We start from the raw sequence: 16,312 nt of genomic DNA on the forward strand, positions 1-16,312 counted from the left end.
AAATCTTTCACTTTGGCTGCTATTTGGGACTTCAAAGAAGAGCTTGAGGAGGCTGGTTACATTGTGTCCAGAGTCAGGAAGCAGAGAAGAATGAATGCTAGTGTTTAGCACCCTTCTCTGCTTATGTATACCAGGATTCCCACCTAGGGAATGGTGCCACCCAGGGTGGGCAAGTCCTTCTCACCTCAATTAGTGCATCAAAGAAAATCCTCCAGAGGCCATCTCTCAGGTGATTCTAGATTCTTTCTAGTTACCAGTATCAATCGTTACAACTTAGAACCCAGCAACTTCTCTCTAGTGTCCAAGAGAATGAAAGAGACACAAAGCTTATCCGCACATGCGGGCTAGTAACGCTATTCGCAATATCCGTGGAGTGGAAGCAACTCTAGTGGCCTATTAAGTAAGATGTGTATGCATATGGTGGATTAATATGTAGCCATCAAAGGGTAATAATGTTTGCTATTCCGTGAGTGAAAGCGTGCTAAGCGAAAGAGACCAGACACAAAACATCGCTTACTGTACAAAAGCCATTTATGTAAGTACATTAGCAGGAGGACGAATCGGAATTTTGGAAAGAGCAACATCATCTTCTGCAGTTACCTGGTGGCAATGGTACTTAAAAAACCACCAAAGTAATCAGAGTGCATGGAAAACAAGCCTGGAACCCTAGCACTCGGGATGTGGAGGGAGGAGAGTCAGGTACAAGGCTAGCCCCATGACACCCTCTTGCAAAAAAACCACACACATGAAAAGGAAGAATAATTTTAAAAAGTAGGCCACTAAAACACATTAAAAATGTTGAATTTTTTTTAACAGTTAAATATTGGGCTTGGCATGGTGGTGTACACTTCTTTAATCTTAGCACTTGGCAGGCAGAAGTAGGTGAATCTGTGAGTTCAAGGCCAGCTTGGTCTATACAGTGATCTCCAGGATAGCAACACTTGCATCAAAAGTAAAATACTAATGGGGCCAGGGAGATAGCTCAGTGGCTAAAGTGCTTGTCATGTAGATGGAGTTTGGATTCCCAGAGCTCAGTCATTCACTGGTGATGGTACCCAGGAAGCCAGGCTGCAGGTGGGCGTGGCAGCCACCTGTCGACCCGGTCACCACACATCTGTTCCTCTGTGCAAACTACTCCGGGCTAGCCCCAGACCTTTGGATCCTCCCGCTCAGCTTCCTGACGGATGTCAGGTGTGCTCCTCCCGTGTCCCACGCTGAGGCTAACTCAGCTGCTTTTCCTTGCACACCCTTTTCAGCAGCTGCATCTGCCCATCTTCCTTGCCCAGGCTTGGTCACAGCTGCGTTCTGTTTCGCTGATCCTGCATTCTCACACGGGGTGCAGATGTAACGGGTCTGACTGTTGGTCTTCACATTCTCGAGTGTCCACTGAGTAACACCCCATCCTGGCACAGCTCGCTCGTCCTTTCTCTCATTGACTGTCTTTTTGTTTTCTCTCCTTGGCTCTCTGGGGCACCTGTAACCATTTCTGTGCACGGAGGAGAGGGATAATGTTTGGGTCTGTTTTATGCAGTGTGAAAACTGGGCCCCAAAGAGGAGAAGTGATTGATTTGCATGAAGTTTTCTTTGTTTTTTTTTGTTTTTTTTTTTTGGTTAGGTTTGGTTTTTGGTTATGTGTGGTTCTTCTTTTCCTTTTGGGATAGCATCGCGTGGAATTCAGACTGGCCTTCTCCCACTTGCTTTGTAGTAAAGGATGACCTTGAACTTCTGATCTTCCTGCCTCTCCCCTCCAAATACTAAGAGTTTAGGGATGCATCATCACACCCTGTTTTATGCAGCACTGGGATTCATCCCAGGACTCTGTGCGTGTTAGGCAAGCATTCTACCCGCTGAGCTACACCCCAACCACGTCCCTGGGATGGTGAGGGAGCTGGGCAGGACCAGCATCCTCAGTGAGCTTCTGTCACTTTGGATTGGGCGTGTGACAGGAAAGAGATTTACAGGATGAACGAGAGGCCTGGGGAATTCCGCCTCCCTGATTTCCAGTAGCAGGGGAATTATCAAGAGCAGATGCCCTCTGCAGAGGAAGGTCTCTGCCCTAATTCTTTGTGCTTCCTGCAGGTCGCCCCCCACCTCGAGGTACTCGCCCAGCTCCAGGGGGCTGCATCCAGCCCAGGGGCCCCATCGAGCAGGTGTATCAGGAAATTGCCATCCTCAAGAAGCTGGATCACCCCAACGTGGTGAAGCTGGTGGAGGTGAGGAGGGAGGGAGGGCGGGGCTGATGGTCTAGCCCCGGCTTTGGTAATATCTAGACCCTTCATTGCTAGGATTCCTAGAGTCAAGTCACAGTAGACAGCTGCCTCAAGGCTGAGGAACTTGCTTCCTTGAAGCTGCCTTTCACCCCCATTTTACAGATGCAAAAGTTGAGGCCGAGGGTTCCGAGGCTTGCCCTTTACCTACCTTCCTCTCTCTCTCTCTAAGATATTTATTTGTTTATTATATATAAGCACACTGTCACTGTCTTCAGACACACCAGAAGAGGGCATCGGATCTCTTTACAGATGGTTGTGAGCCACCATGTGGTTGCTGGGATTTGAACTCAGGACCTCTGGGGGAGCAATCAGTGCTCTTAACCGCTGAGCCATCTCTCCAGTCCCTACTTCTTTCTCTCTGAAGTTGGTTGTTTTTCTACTATACCTGCAGGTAGCTGGGCCACAGAAGTAGCTACACATACAAACCAGGGAAGTCCGGTGAGATAACTCAGTGGGCAAAGGCACTTGGCTCCTGATGACAGAAGCCCAAGGATCTGGGTTCGATCCCCAGAACCCACGTAAAGGTGTAATGTGCATAAACACACACAAGACAAAAACAACCACAAACAACCGCAAACAATAGCGCTGGGGATAGTAGCACCTACTTTTAATCCCAGCACTCAGAAGGCAGAGGGAGTCGGATCTCTTGTGAATTTGAGGTGGCCCTCGTAGATATAATGAATTCCAGGCTAGCCAGGGCTGCATAGCAAGAGCTCGTCGCAAAAACAAACAAAGCAGTAAGAAAGCGGGACTGTGCTCCAGAGAGCCCTCCTCTGTAAGCATGGGAGGGGCCAGGTTCAGCCCGCACTATATTTAGCCAACCTTTGCTTCAGTGTTACCAGTTCTCAGGTTTGGTTTGGTTTGGTTTGGTTTTTGTCTCAAGATGACTTGATGGACTTTAAACATTCTGGAAAACTCCGTGTTGGCTTGTAGTCATTGTAAGGAATTCTTGGAAAAACAACTTAATACAGAGAAAGATCGATCTCGGCTGGAGGCTGTTTGCAGAGGGTGTTCAGCTGGCTTCTTCGTGTTGAGTCCGAGGCCAAGCTGTACTGTGGTAGCCAGGGAGGGGGTGAGGGCATGGGTATGTGTGTGTTGGGGTGAGGGTATGGGTATGTGTGTGTTGGGGTGAGGGCATGGGTTCGCGTGTGTTGGGGTGAGAGCATGGGTATGTGTGTGTTGGGGTGGGGGTATGGGTATGTGTGTGTGTTGGGGTGAGGGCATGGGTATGTGTGTGTTGGGGTGGGGGTATGGGTATGTGTGTGTGTTGGGGTGAGGGCATGGGTATGTGCGTGTTGGGGGTGGAGCAGTGCATGCTGCCTGGGAATGTGTACCAGGGGGACGTTATCGCTAACCCGGACTAACGGTTTGCCAGTTCACTCACACCGGTTACACTGATTCCTGTGTATCCCATTAACCTATAAACCAGCGCCGGACGCACCTGGACTCTCAATGCTTGAGATGGAGATTAGAGATTCAGAAGGTCAGGGTCAGCCTGCCGTCCGAGCAGTCCTGTCTCAACCAAACCAGCAAACCCCAAAGTCAAAACCAGAAAATGACAGCATTTTAAATTCTTTATTAAGTTCTTGAAAAACAGTAACCCTGTTGTATATGACTAAGAGTGGTATGTTTTTACGAAAAGCAACTTCGAGGGTGTGTGAGTGCGCACGTGTGCACACGCTTGTGGAGAACAGAAATCAGTCTTGGGTGTCATTCCTCAGGAAGTGCTGAGCTCACCAACAAGGCTAGGCTATCTGGCCAGCAGCCCCCAGGGAGCCACCTGTCTCTGTCTTCTAAGCATGTGCCACCATGCTTCACTTTTTAGAAGGATTTATTATTTAATTTCTAATTATGTCTATATGGGGGGGGAGTATGTGCATGCTGGTACCAGAGACGTCAGATCCCCTAGAACTGGAGTTACAGGTGGTTGTGTGAGGTGGATGCTGGGAATTGAACTCCACTGTGGAGACGGGGTTTCCCCAGTAGCCCTGGCTGTGCTGGAACTGGCTCTATAGACCAGGCTGGCCTCCAACTCACAGAAACCCACCTGCCTCTGCCTCCCAAGTGCTGGGATTGAAGGTGGGCACCACCACAGCCTGGCTCAGGTACAGGCTCTTCGTTCTAGAGCCATCTCTCTAGCAGTTACCAGGTTTGTTACATTGACTCTGGGGGCTGGACTAAAGTCTGTGTTTGTAAGGAAAGCACTTTACCACTTTACTGACTGAGTCTGCTATCCCTAACATAGGAAAAAAAAGGATGTATTTTATACATTGTTGCTGCTGCTGCTGCTACTGTTGTTGCTCTTCTTCGTTAACGTTGACTTTCTAAAAGGCATCTAGACTCTCTGCTTTGGCCTTCAGCCTCTGGTGACGCTGTCTTGTGCCTTCTGGACAGTGGATACCAGTAGGGAAGGACAGTGAAAGGCCGGTGGTGTCTTAGTCTGAAAGTAAAAATAGTTTTTATCTGGTAGACCCTCTGAAGGTGACTTGGGGAGTCCACAAGAGGTGCAGATCTAATCTGGAGCCCCTCGGGTCAAGGTTGTCACCTAAAGGATTGTGTCAACTGTCTGAATGAGGCAGGGAGGACTTTGTGGAGAGAATAATCTTTGAAATGGCCTTAGCTATTCCTTGGTTAGCAGAGACAACAGGGAAGGACTTGCAGGGGCCGGGGAGGGACCACATGTGTAAGGGTCCCGAGCCTCTGTGGAGAACATAACCTTCCCTTTGGGATTGGGACACCATTGTCACTCTTTGCCTAGAGACCCATGGCCACAGAACTCTGCGTGCGTCCTGGGTCTAACTTTCCATCACAGGAGGGCTCAGAGTTCCGGATGGAATGGCCAGGTGGTGTGCCTGCGGTCTTGTGCATCTAGGGTGCTGGGGAAGGTGGGTGATGTGGAAGAGACAGGCAGCCTAGTCTAGCTGGGGGTTCTGCCCATCCCTGTCTCTCTCCCCAAAAGAGAGAAGAGAGTAGCTGTAAGCAGTTACCTTTTGTCCTAAGGCCATGCTGTGTTCCCGATCTCAATCCCCCAATGCTGGAGTCGGCCATCTTAGCAGAAGCCCCATGGAGCATGGCCTGAGGTAGCACTGAGACCTAGTGGGATCTTTTTCTCCCCAGTACCCCGTGCATCTGACCCAACTCAGCAAGACCACACAATCATTCTGTTTTATATATCAGTGTTTCTTGGGTACCTACTGTGTGCCCAGGCAGTACTGGACATCACCAAGATAATCAAAAGTGAACAAGTTTGAGGCTGCCCATTGGAGAGAGGCAGGAGCAGGCATGGAGTCATGTCCTGGTCGGGTTGGGAGGAATGGGTCCACTTTTTGAGTTCAAGTGGAGCTTAAGTTTTACCCTGAAACCCAGAGCATGTCCTAGGAGATGGGCTGGCTTGGCATCTGGAAGTGGGGCATTTCTGGGGAGAACTTACTCTGCCCTGCTGTTCTTCTCTTCAGAGTGTTCTAGACATTGAGGACAGGTGCACTTGACTCTCATACTCTGGGAATTTCTGTCTTTTGTCTTGACTAGGAAAAAGGATGGGAGGTGCTCTCTCCCATGAGTGGGGAGTGCTCCCTCCAGAGGGTGTAAGGTGCTCCTTCTATGGGTGTGAAGTGCTCCCTCCTGTGGGTTGGGAATGCCCCCCCCCTTTGAGGATGGGAAGTGCTCCCCCTGTGAGTGTGAAGTGCTCCCTCCTGAGGGTGTGAAGTGCTCCCTCCTGTGGTTCATAAGTGCTCCCCCTGTGAATGGGAGTCCTCCCTGTTAGTGGGAAGTGCTCCCTCCTAAGGGTGTGAAGTGTTCCCTCTGTGGGTGGGAAATGCTCCCTCCTGAGGGTGTGAAGTATTCCCTCTGTGGGTGGGAAGCTCCCCCCCCCCAAGGTGGGAATGCTCCCCACGTATGGGCACAGGCTATCATGCACTCCTACTTCCCCTCACTCATATTTGTTCTTTCTCTCCTTGCTCCTGTCCCTGGATGGCTGTGCCGTCAGGTCCTGGATGACCCTAACGAGGACCATCTGTACATGGGTAAGATTGCTTCCTTCCATCCACCTTGAAGCAGCTAGCTGCATTTGCCAGTGCCTAGGCGTCCTCTCTGGATAGCTGTAGCCCTGGAACCACCAAGGACAGGTTCCTCTTTCCTGGCCCAGCTGCACCCCATAGGAGCCCACACATCTGGTTTAAAGCAGGGCGTAGCAAGGAGTTCTTGCTAGGACTTTTTTTTTTCCAGTTTGCCAAGCCGTGACTGTTTATTAACTGACCAGATTATAAAAATACCACGGGCAATACCTTAGTTCATCGTCTAATAAGCCTGTTTATCTGGTCTTCCCTGTTGCCAGGATCTCCACCTTCTACAGAGTGAGTTGTCTTTTTGTTCATTGCACCTCGTGGGGAAGATAGTTTGAAGGGCCATAGGAAGTTATTTGCTTCCTTGAAGCGTTTCCCAACTATACAGATCTCATGAATTAGATCCTCCATGCAGATAATGCCAAATTTACCAGGAGATCGAGCAATCAAGGAGTTATAACTATCTGTCAAGACAATGCGCTTTTTATTGATTTCGCCATAGCCTCGCTTGTAGATGAGCTCATTTACTTGCTTCATGTTGGGGTATCCCCATGCAATGTGCGGTTCCACAATCCTCAGCATGTTAATGGAAGCCTTGTGGAGCTTAACAAAGGTGCCATTGAGGATCTGCCGGAGACAGCAGTTATAACACCTTGCACACCTTTGGGCTAACTCCATTGGTGCCTCGGATCCTGGTGCCAAAGGCTAATTCTGGTTCTGCGGGGCGCATAGAAGTTCCCAGCATTCCTTGCAATCCTAGCCATGTGAATCTCAATTCAGTCCGTCTGCCTGCACTCCTTGTGAGAGTGCTTTGCCCTCTCCTAGATGAGCTTCCTCCTTGCCTTCCGCAATGTCTTCAGGACAAACTTCTTCCTCAGACGCCTCACCTTCAACTCTGCGAAATTCCTTCGCTTTTTCTCAAGGGTTTCTGGCACAGCAGGAACCTTTTTCTTCTTAAGGGTTCCTGGCGTAGCGGCAACCTTCTTTTTCTTCTCTGGTACAGCCTCCGCGGTTCCAGCAGGGAAAAAAGAGCTTGCTGGGACCTTTAACATCTAGATCTCTTATGTGTTCATTTGTGGCTCTATATTGAGCACCTACTGTGTACTCACACCTGTTCTAGGCACCGAGGACAGCATGATCAGAAAGAGGAGAGCTTTATAGCTGCTATCTTAGACAGGAAAGATAGTGTCAGTAATTAGATAAATGAGAAGTTTAGATATTTTGAGGGCAGTTAATTAGGGTGATGTCAGGGACAGTGGACACACCATATCACATAGGAGGTGAGCATCAAACACCCGAATGTCAAAGATCTGGCCACGTTAATGTGGGGAAGGGCAGCTGGGCAGAGGGAGGAACAGGCAGAAAAGCCCTAAGGCTTTAAGAACTTCAAAAATAAAAAGGCTGGTGCTAGACAAGTAGGGAGAGGAGCCAGGAGTAAGGATGGTGAGTTTGGGAAGCCTCGTGGGACCCTCAGAGACCTGGGGACAATTCCAGACAAACGCTCAGCTGTGTCGTCAGAGACTCATTTATAAATGGTGAGGACATCAGGGATGGCGGCACACGCCTTTAATCCCAGCACTGAGGAGCAGAGGCAAAGGATCTATATTTGTGTCTGCCAGGCCAGCCAGAGGCTGCAGAGTGAGACCCCTGAAGGAAGGGGCAAAATTAGAAATGAGTCAATTTAAAGAAAAACAGGAGAACATACAGGTCAGTGGCAGTGCGCTTGTCTCAGATGTGCAAGGTCTGGGTTCTGTCCCCAAGGCCCTGTGTGGTGTGTGTGTGTGTGTGTGTGTGTGTGTGTGTGTGTGTGTGTGTGTGTGTGTATGAGCACATGTGTTCATATGCATGTTTGTGCATTTGTGGTGTGTAGTGTTTGTATGTGGTATAAGAGTGTGATGTGTGTGTGCATGTGTCTGTGTGATGTAGTGTTTGTATATGGTATGAGAGTGTGGTGTGTGTGTGTGAGTGCGTGTGTATGTATGTGTGATGTCTGTGTTTCTCTGAGTTTGTGTATCTCGGGGAGAGAGAGAGAGAATGTGTGTGTGTGTGTATGTCTCTGTGTGTGTGTGTGATGTCTGTGTGTCTCTCTGAGTTTGTGTATCTCGGGGAGAGAGAGAGAGAATGTGTGTGTGTGTGTGTGTGTGTGTGTGTATGTGTGTGTGTGTGATGTCTGTGTGTCTCTCTGAGTTTGTGTATCTCAGGGAGAGAGAGAGAGAGAGAGAGAGAGAGAGAGAGAGAGAGAGAGAGAGAGTGTGTGTGTGTGTGTGTGTGTGTGTGTGTGTGATCCATTCCTGGGGCTCAAACCGGAAGCCCAATGTATGCTATGCCAGCATTGCTCTGTATCATTGAAATCCCCAGATACAGCTTTGGAGACAGGACTCCCTGAGTTGACGAGGCTACTCTTCTATTCACTCTATAGCCCCAGCTGGCCTTAGCTCCTTAAGTAGCAGGGATTAGAGACCTGCACCACAGGCACAACATTTCCTTGACTATTCTGAGTCCTAGAAATAAAGTCCAAGTAGGCCCTGGGCCAGCAGGCTGTCCGTTTCCTCCTCGGTAGCGAGCACTTGGTGATGTTGAGCAGCCTGTGTTCAGCAGACCGGGCTGTCGTCTCCTCAGCCCTCCCTGGAGGTGGGGTAGGTGAGGAGGAGGGAGGTGGATTCACTGTGCCTCCAGATGACAGCTTCTCCCTTCTCTTCCCCACAGTGTTTGAACTGGTCAACCAAGGGTGAGTGTTTGTCTCCCGGGCCCAGTGCCAGGCTTCTGCACTTGAAGGCTGAGGGACGGGGAGCTGGGCTCTGAGGGAGAGCGCGGGCCAGGGCTAGCCGCATCCGGTTTACATTGTTTACACGCAGTGTCCCACCCTTTCAGGCCTGTGATGGAGGTTCCCACCCTCAAGCCACTGTCGGAAGACCAGGCCCGGTTCTACTTCCAGGATCTGATCAAAGGCATTGAGTACTGTAAGCCACACCCTGGGGGCGGGGTGGGGATGGGGGGGAGCCGCTGCTCCTCTGGGAAAGTTAGCATCACAGCCAGTGGGTAGGAATGGAAAGTATCTCCTTTCCCTGCTGGAGCAAAGGGGGAGGGTGGGGACACAGGACTGCGTGGGCCACAGACGGGGCTGTCCCGGGGCAGTAGAAGAACATAGGCTTCTGCACGTGGAGGCTCAATGTCTTCCCTCAGGAGCTCTCTACCTTGTTTTAACAGTTTCACCCATTTTTACGATGAGAATAACCTCTTTATTAACAGGTTGTGATAGACTGCAAAGACAGTCTATTTGGAATTGCGGGCAGTGTCTTTCATTGGCCCGGGGCTCACAAGCGAGGCTGGCCAGTGAGGCCTCGTGTGGGGATTCCGAGTGCACACCACGCTCAGCTGGTTTTGTGGTTTTGTGTTTTGGCCTCCAAATGGGTGCTGGGGACCAAACTCGGATCTCATGCCTTTGAGCGCTTTCCTGACTGAGCCATCTGCCTTGCACACTGGTGTCTTTCGAGAGTCCAGCCCTTTCTATGGAGACCAGGCATAGCGAGGGCTCCATTTGCATAATCTCCCTCCCCATCCAGCTGCCTGGGATGGGGGTCCTGTTATCCTCCTGCTACCCTCATCTGTGAGAAAAAGTCTCTGTTGCTCCCAATGGCTCTGTTGGGTTCTTGTTGCCCATTGGTGACTTTTACCCCTGCCTATCATATATGGGATAGTTGTCTCATTTTTCTTTTTTTTTGGAGATAGGGTTTTTCTGGCTATCCTGGAACTCACTATGTAGACCAGGCTGGTCTCAAACTCACAGCGGTCTGTTAGCCTCTGCTGGGATTAAAGGCATACACCACCATTGCCCCACCCCACCCCATCCCACCCCACCTTTTTTTTTTTTTTTAACATTTATTTATTTATTATGAGTACACTGTAGCTGTCTTCAGACACACCGGAAGAGGGCATCGGATCTCTTTACAGATGGTTGTGAGCCACCATGTGGTTGCTGGGAATTGAACTCAGGACCTCTGGAAGAGCAGCCAGTGCTCTTAACCGCTGAGCCATCTCTCCAGCCCGCCCCCATCCCCCTTGGTTTTGACATTTAATCAGGATAAATGTAGAGTGAAGTCCTAAACCTTTGCTCTTTCTACACCACCAAGTTCATCATTACCCTAGGTTGGGACTTCCAGACCATACATAGTATTGTCTGATGCGTGTGTCCACCGAGAAGCTAAGGCCCACGTTCTGTGCCGTGGTTCATCCTTCAGGAGCCTGGCTTAGGTTGCCTTGCTGGCCATGATGAGCCTTAGCCATTGGTTAGGGGAGTTGTGCTTGACTGTTACAGGTCCCAGTGTGCCTGGCTAGAAGCCCAAGTCAACAGAAACTATTTATAGGTTGTGACAGGTGGTTAAACATCGCTATCGATGGTTGGTGTGTTGAGAGTGATGTAAAGGTCCTTAAACGTGCTTTCCCCTTGTCTTTCCTAGAATGTCTGGGGAGGGCACCTGGGGCTTGGGACATGAGGCATCAGGGACATGTTGGGCTGCATGGCCAAGTGGAGATTTTCATGGGCTTTCCCTCCCTCTCTCCTCCATTGTCCATTGGTGTCCTCTGTATCTAGTACACTACCAGAAGATCATTCACCGGGACATCAAACCTTCCAACCTCCTAGTGGGGGAGGACGGGCACATCAAGATAGCCGACTTCGGTGTGAGCAATGAGTTCAAGGGCAGCGACGCCTTGCTGTCTAACACCGTGGGCACGCCTGCCTTCATGGCACCAGAGTCGCTCTCAGAGACCCGGAAGATCTTCTCCGGAAAGGTAGGTTTGGGTGTGCAGAGTTCTGCCTGTATCAGCGTCCTTGGGTTCTAAGTGTAAGAGACACACATTTAGCGAGTGCACTGGGTCATGTAGCTGGTGAATAGGACCAGCCAGACCCAGGAACTCACTCGAGGATTGGTATCTCCCCAGCTCTGTCTCCATTCTCCTGAGCTGGTTGCCCTGGAAGAGGGTCAGGCACCAGACTCTACAGATTGCTTCTCATCAGGTGATCAGCTCTGTAGCTTTGCTCACTGAACAGCAACAGCAAAGAAATTCAAACCAACCACTATGGCTGCAGGGTGCTGTGCTGTCCTTGGCCAGGCCTGTGTGTCGTCCCAACCAACAGTGCTAAGAAACAGGCTTTGTTCCACCTGTGTAGATTAAGAGAAGGTGGTTTAGCCAGGGAGGTTGGAGACTTAGTTATTGGACCTGCAAAAACAACTCATCACACTGAGCTCTCTTTCCCTTGCAGGCCTTGGATGTTTGGGCCATGGGTGTGACACTATACTGCTTTGTTTTTGGTCAGGTAAGAGGTGGTGTGTCCTGTCTTCTGAGTGTTGTGAATGGCTGGTTGCCTTGCAAGGAGACAGTTGTCATTTGCAGATTACATCTCCACAGCTGAATGAATAGATTAAAAAAAGATATTCTTTGGAATCTGCATATCTCTACAGTGTTTTCATTTGTATGGAAATGGTCGAAAGAAACAGGAGGATCAACAAAGACTGTGGAGATTGTAGATACTTGATGAGTTTAAGGCAAATGCACACTGTACTACCTCTGTCTATTCCTGAGCCTGAGACAGACATCACTAATCAATCACTGTATTCTTTGCAGCTTAGTACTGATTTGATGTTCTTTACATCGGTGTTCCTAGCTACTCTTGCCAGGGATAGAATGGGAACCATGGTTTGTAGAGCATTATTGACTTAGGGAGTGTTTTTGGTTTTGTTTGTTTTGGTTTCTCTGTAGCCCTGGCTTTCCTGGAATTCATTTTGTAGACCAGGCTGACCTTCAACTTACAGAGGTCCTCTTACTTCTGCCTCCAGAGTGCTGGGATGAAAGGCATGCCCCGCTATGCCTGGAAAGGCACCTCTTTTAACTGTAAAGTTCAGTCTGATTTTTGCACCTTTCCTTTTTGAGCTTGTGCTCCTGTAGAGGAAAGCTTACAAATTGTGTCTCAAAGCCTGGCATGGTGGCTGGGACACACTTTTAATCCCGGTACCTGGGAAGCAGAGGCAGGGGGATCTCTGAATTTGAGGCCAGTCTGGTTTTCAGACTTTCAGGACCACTAGGGGTAAAGAGAGAGAGATTCTGCCTCAAAGGAAGGAAGGAAGAAGGAAGGTGGAGGAGGGAGGGAAGGAATAATTTTATCTTTTTTTTTTTTTAAAGACTATTTTCCCTCAGTATTTGTTTGGAAATTTTTTTCTTGGGGCTGAGATGGCCTAGCAGAGAGCACGCAGAGAGGACAGGTTGGTTCCCAACATCTCTACGACTGCTCACAAGGGGCTTAAACTTGAGTTCCAGGGTTTCTCCCTCCCTCTACTGGTCTCCCAGGGCACTGCACTCAAGTGGCACATATTTACATGCAGACACACACACACACAACACACACACACGCACACACACACACACATATATAATAAAAAGTATATCTTTAGAACAATTTTCAGTTCAACATAAGGTTGAGTAAATTCTGTAGTAAAAACCCATGTCTTACTTAGGGTTTCCATTACTATAAAGAGACACCATGACTAAGGCAACTCTTATAAGAGTAAACATTTAGCTGGGGCTGGCTTACAGTTTTAGAGGTTCAGTCCATTATTATCATAGCAGGAAGCATGGCAGGGTGCAGGAAGGCACCATGCTGGTAGAGGACTTCAGAGTTCTGCATCTTGATTAGAAGGCAACCAAGAGAGACTGACTCTGGGCAGAGTCAACCAAGAGCACTGGGCGAAGCTTCAGAACTCAGGCCCATAGTGATGCACTTCCTCCAATAAGGCCACACCCATTCCAGCAAGGCCACACCTCCTAATAGTGCCACTTCCTATGTGCCAAACATATTCCAACCACTACACCCACTCCATAACCCCACCACCTGGATTCTTCCACCATATTATAGTATCCATATGTCTGTTTTCATCATTCCTACCTTCTCTCGGATGTCAGTCAAACCCAGGCCTTGTGCATACTAAGCACCCTTTGAACCACCGAGCTGCACCCTAGCCCTGAGAGGTTAGACGGAACCAACCTGAATTTTCATTAGTTCAGTAGATCTTTACTGTGCCAAGGACATTCTGAGAAAGAGCCAGCCAGGAAGCCCTAAGCCGGTGTCATTGAGGATTCAGTGGAAAGGAATTATCAGTAAATGACTGTCTTGTCAGATTAGGTGCCCAGCTAGGGATGGCGTGGTTGGCAAGAATGAGGTAGGTCTGCTCGGCAGGGGACCACTCATAGGCAGTTTTGGTCAGACATGACTGGAGAGAAAAAGCCAAAAGCCATGCACTTGATGGGGAGATCATTTTAGGTAGAGGGCACCATGGATTGGCTGTGTGTAGTCACACAAAGTCTCCTATGGCTCCTGAACCAGGGTAAATCCTCATAACTAACACACACACTCACACACACACACACACACACACACACACACACTCTGTCTCTCTTTCTCACACACAATCATACATACAAACACTCAATCATACACACATACACTCTCATAATCACACACACACACACACACACTCTCTCACACACATACACACACATACAAACACTCATAATCACACACACATACACTCTCATAATCATACACACACACATACACATATAAACACTCATAATCACACATACACTCTCTCTATCTCTTTCTCTATCTCACACATACACACACACAATCACACATACAGACACTCATAATCACACACACACTCTCTCTCTCACACACACACATATAAACACTCATAATCACACATACACTCTCTCTGTCTCTTTCTCTATCTCACACACACACACACACACTCTGTCTCTTTCTCTATCTCACACACACACACAATCACACATACACTCATAATCACACACACACACACTCTTTCTCACACATAATCACACATACAAACACACACTCGTAATCACACACACAGACACACTCACACTCACACATGTGCACACACATATTACTCTCAGCTTCCTTATTGCTCTCTGGGTAGGTGGGAGGGGAAGAGTGTTTGCTTTTGTGTCAGTAGGAAATTGAAGCTTCGAAACAAAGCAGGTCAGTAGTGTGGTCGGTAAGGGCTTGACACCTACTAGACATTCCCATCCTCTACTGATCTGGGGGCAGAGTGAAGGGGAATAGGTCCTGGCCCCTCCCCAGCCTGGGCCACTGCTGTGATCCCTGAGGAACGACACAGCACAGATGGGCTCTGAAGGATACAGGTGGCAACCACTGAGCACCACACTCCCTGGCCTCTCCACAGTGCCCTTTCATGGATGAACGAATCATGTGTTTGCACAGTAAGATCAAGAGTCAGGCCCTGGAGTTTCCAGACCAGTGAGTAGTGCCTCTCTGTTGATCACGCCACCTCCTGATTCCTTAGTGGTCAGGATTCTTGAGTTTTCTGTGACCTACCTGTGACTGTCGTCATCCCCAGGCCTGACATAGCCGAAGACTTGAAAGATCTGATCACCCGGATGTTGGACAAGAACCCAGAGTCCAGGATCGTGGTGCCTGAAATCAAGGTACTTGGCTGCTACTGGCTGTGAAGGCCGGTGTCCTGTGCTTGGAAACGTTTTTGGCTCAGACCTCTCCATAGCACCACACCCTCCTGCATCACCGCCTTCCACGTCCTGGAGCCTCTGGGCTGCTGGGTGCTGCTTCGGGCAGGGACGAGTGTTGCTGGTTACATCCACTGTGATGAGGGAATGGGGTCCGTGACCAATCAGCTGGGCTGCCTGTGCTTGCTCCCATTAGCTTGTGCTGATGGCGTCCGCCTCTCAAAGAGTGATCTTGGGGCCTCTGTGTGTTCTGGGCTCTGGGCTGTCCTCTCATGGCCCTGTTGAAGATATGGGCCAGTCCCTTGGAGGAACAACAGAGTCAGGGAATGTTAGTGGGCAGTTCATCCTTTCCTTGATGACTTCTACCTTGGGGTAGAAAGTACCATCAGCAGAGACCTCGCCCAACACCCCACACACCCCTGTCGATGGCACATATGCACATCTGACCGTTTTAAAAAAAAATCTCAAGATGAGGCTTGGGATGTTGCTCCGTTGATAGAATTGGTAAGCGTGAAGCCCTGGGCTCTTGTCTCTGATTCCGTATACTGGGTGGTGTTAATGCATGCCTACAATCACAGCGTTTTGCGGGTAGAGGCAGGGTCAGAAATTTAAGGTTGTCCCTCAGCTACGTAGTGGGTCAGAGCCCACTCTGAGACCGAATCTGAAAACAGAAAGAAAGAAATCTCGAGCGCGCTCCTGGGCTTCTCAAGTGCCTGGCTCACTTGAATCGCACGGGTGTCTAAGAGGGCCCAGAAGTCCCAGATAAGGACTTGGACCCTGGAGAGGGGGCCTGGGTCCCCTTGTGAGTGTGCCCTTCCATCTGGACCTACCATGACTCTGTTTCCTCTTCTGTGGACTGGGGAAACATTTGTTCAGAGCAGCGCCTCTGTTGTCAGGAGAGTTGGCGGGGATCAGCGGCCGCTCCTGGGTAGCTGGGCCAAGCTAATGCCAAAATCTGGTTGTTCCTTTCATGATGGGGGTTTGGGGGTGGGGTGGAGAACTGTCTCTGCACACATCACAGCACTGCGGCCCCTCCCGTTCTCCATCTGTGCCTTTTCTCATTTCCTCCCGTCTCACTCACCACCTCTATGCCTAGATCCCAAGCTCCTCCCGCATGCCAGACCCCAGGCCCTGGCCTCTCCCTCCTGCATGCCCTCCTTGGCTCTGCTCGCTGACAGGGCCTCTCAGGAACCAGTGGCACCTGTCCCTTACCCCTCCTGTCATTCGTTGAAGCTGCACCCTTGGGTCACGAGGCACGGGGCCGAGCCACTGCCGTCGGAGGACGAGAACTGCACACTGGTCGAGGTGACCGAAGAGGAGGTCGAGAATTCAGTCAAACACATTCCCAGCCTGGCAACTGTGGTAAGGCGGGCAGGCCCACCGACCAAGAGCAGGAGCTGAGAGAGCCTGAGGCAGGGCTAG

General features: G+C 49.8%; 1 protein-coding gene and 1 pseudogene across 2 annotated transcripts in view; one reads left to right on the forward strand and one right to left on the reverse strand.

Moving 5' to 3' along the window:
• Positions 1-16,312, forward strand: part of Camkk2 (calcium/calmodulin dependent protein kinase kinase 2) — a 47,855-nt gene that overhangs the window by 23,309 nt on the left and 8,234 nt on the right. For both annotated transcript variants that reach the window (XM_032886559.1, XM_032886560.1), the window contains exons 6-14: positions 2,080-2,213; positions 6,256-6,292; positions 9,038-9,059; positions 9,203-9,291; positions 10,923-11,122; positions 11,595-11,648; positions 14,593-14,666; positions 14,767-14,854; positions 16,124-16,252. In XM_032886559.1, coding sequence (XP_032742450.1) covers positions 2,080-2,213; positions 6,256-6,292; positions 9,038-9,059; positions 9,203-9,291; positions 10,923-11,122; positions 11,595-11,648; positions 14,593-14,666; positions 14,767-14,854; positions 16,124-16,252 — 827 coding nt within the window. The remainder of the gene's footprint in view (positions 1-2,079; positions 2,214-6,255; positions 6,293-9,037; positions 9,060-9,202; positions 9,292-10,922; positions 11,123-11,594; positions 11,649-14,592; positions 14,667-14,766; positions 14,855-16,123; positions 16,253-16,312) is intronic.
• Positions 6,501-7,383, reverse strand: LOC116885832 (annotated as a pseudogene).

Source organism: Rattus rattus, chromosome 16, assembly GCF_011064425.1.
Source record: "Rattus rattus isolate New Zealand chromosome 16, Rrattus_CSIRO_v1, whole genome shotgun sequence".
NCBI classification, from domain to species: Eukaryota; Metazoa; Chordata; class Mammalia; order Rodentia; family Muridae; genus Rattus; species Rattus rattus.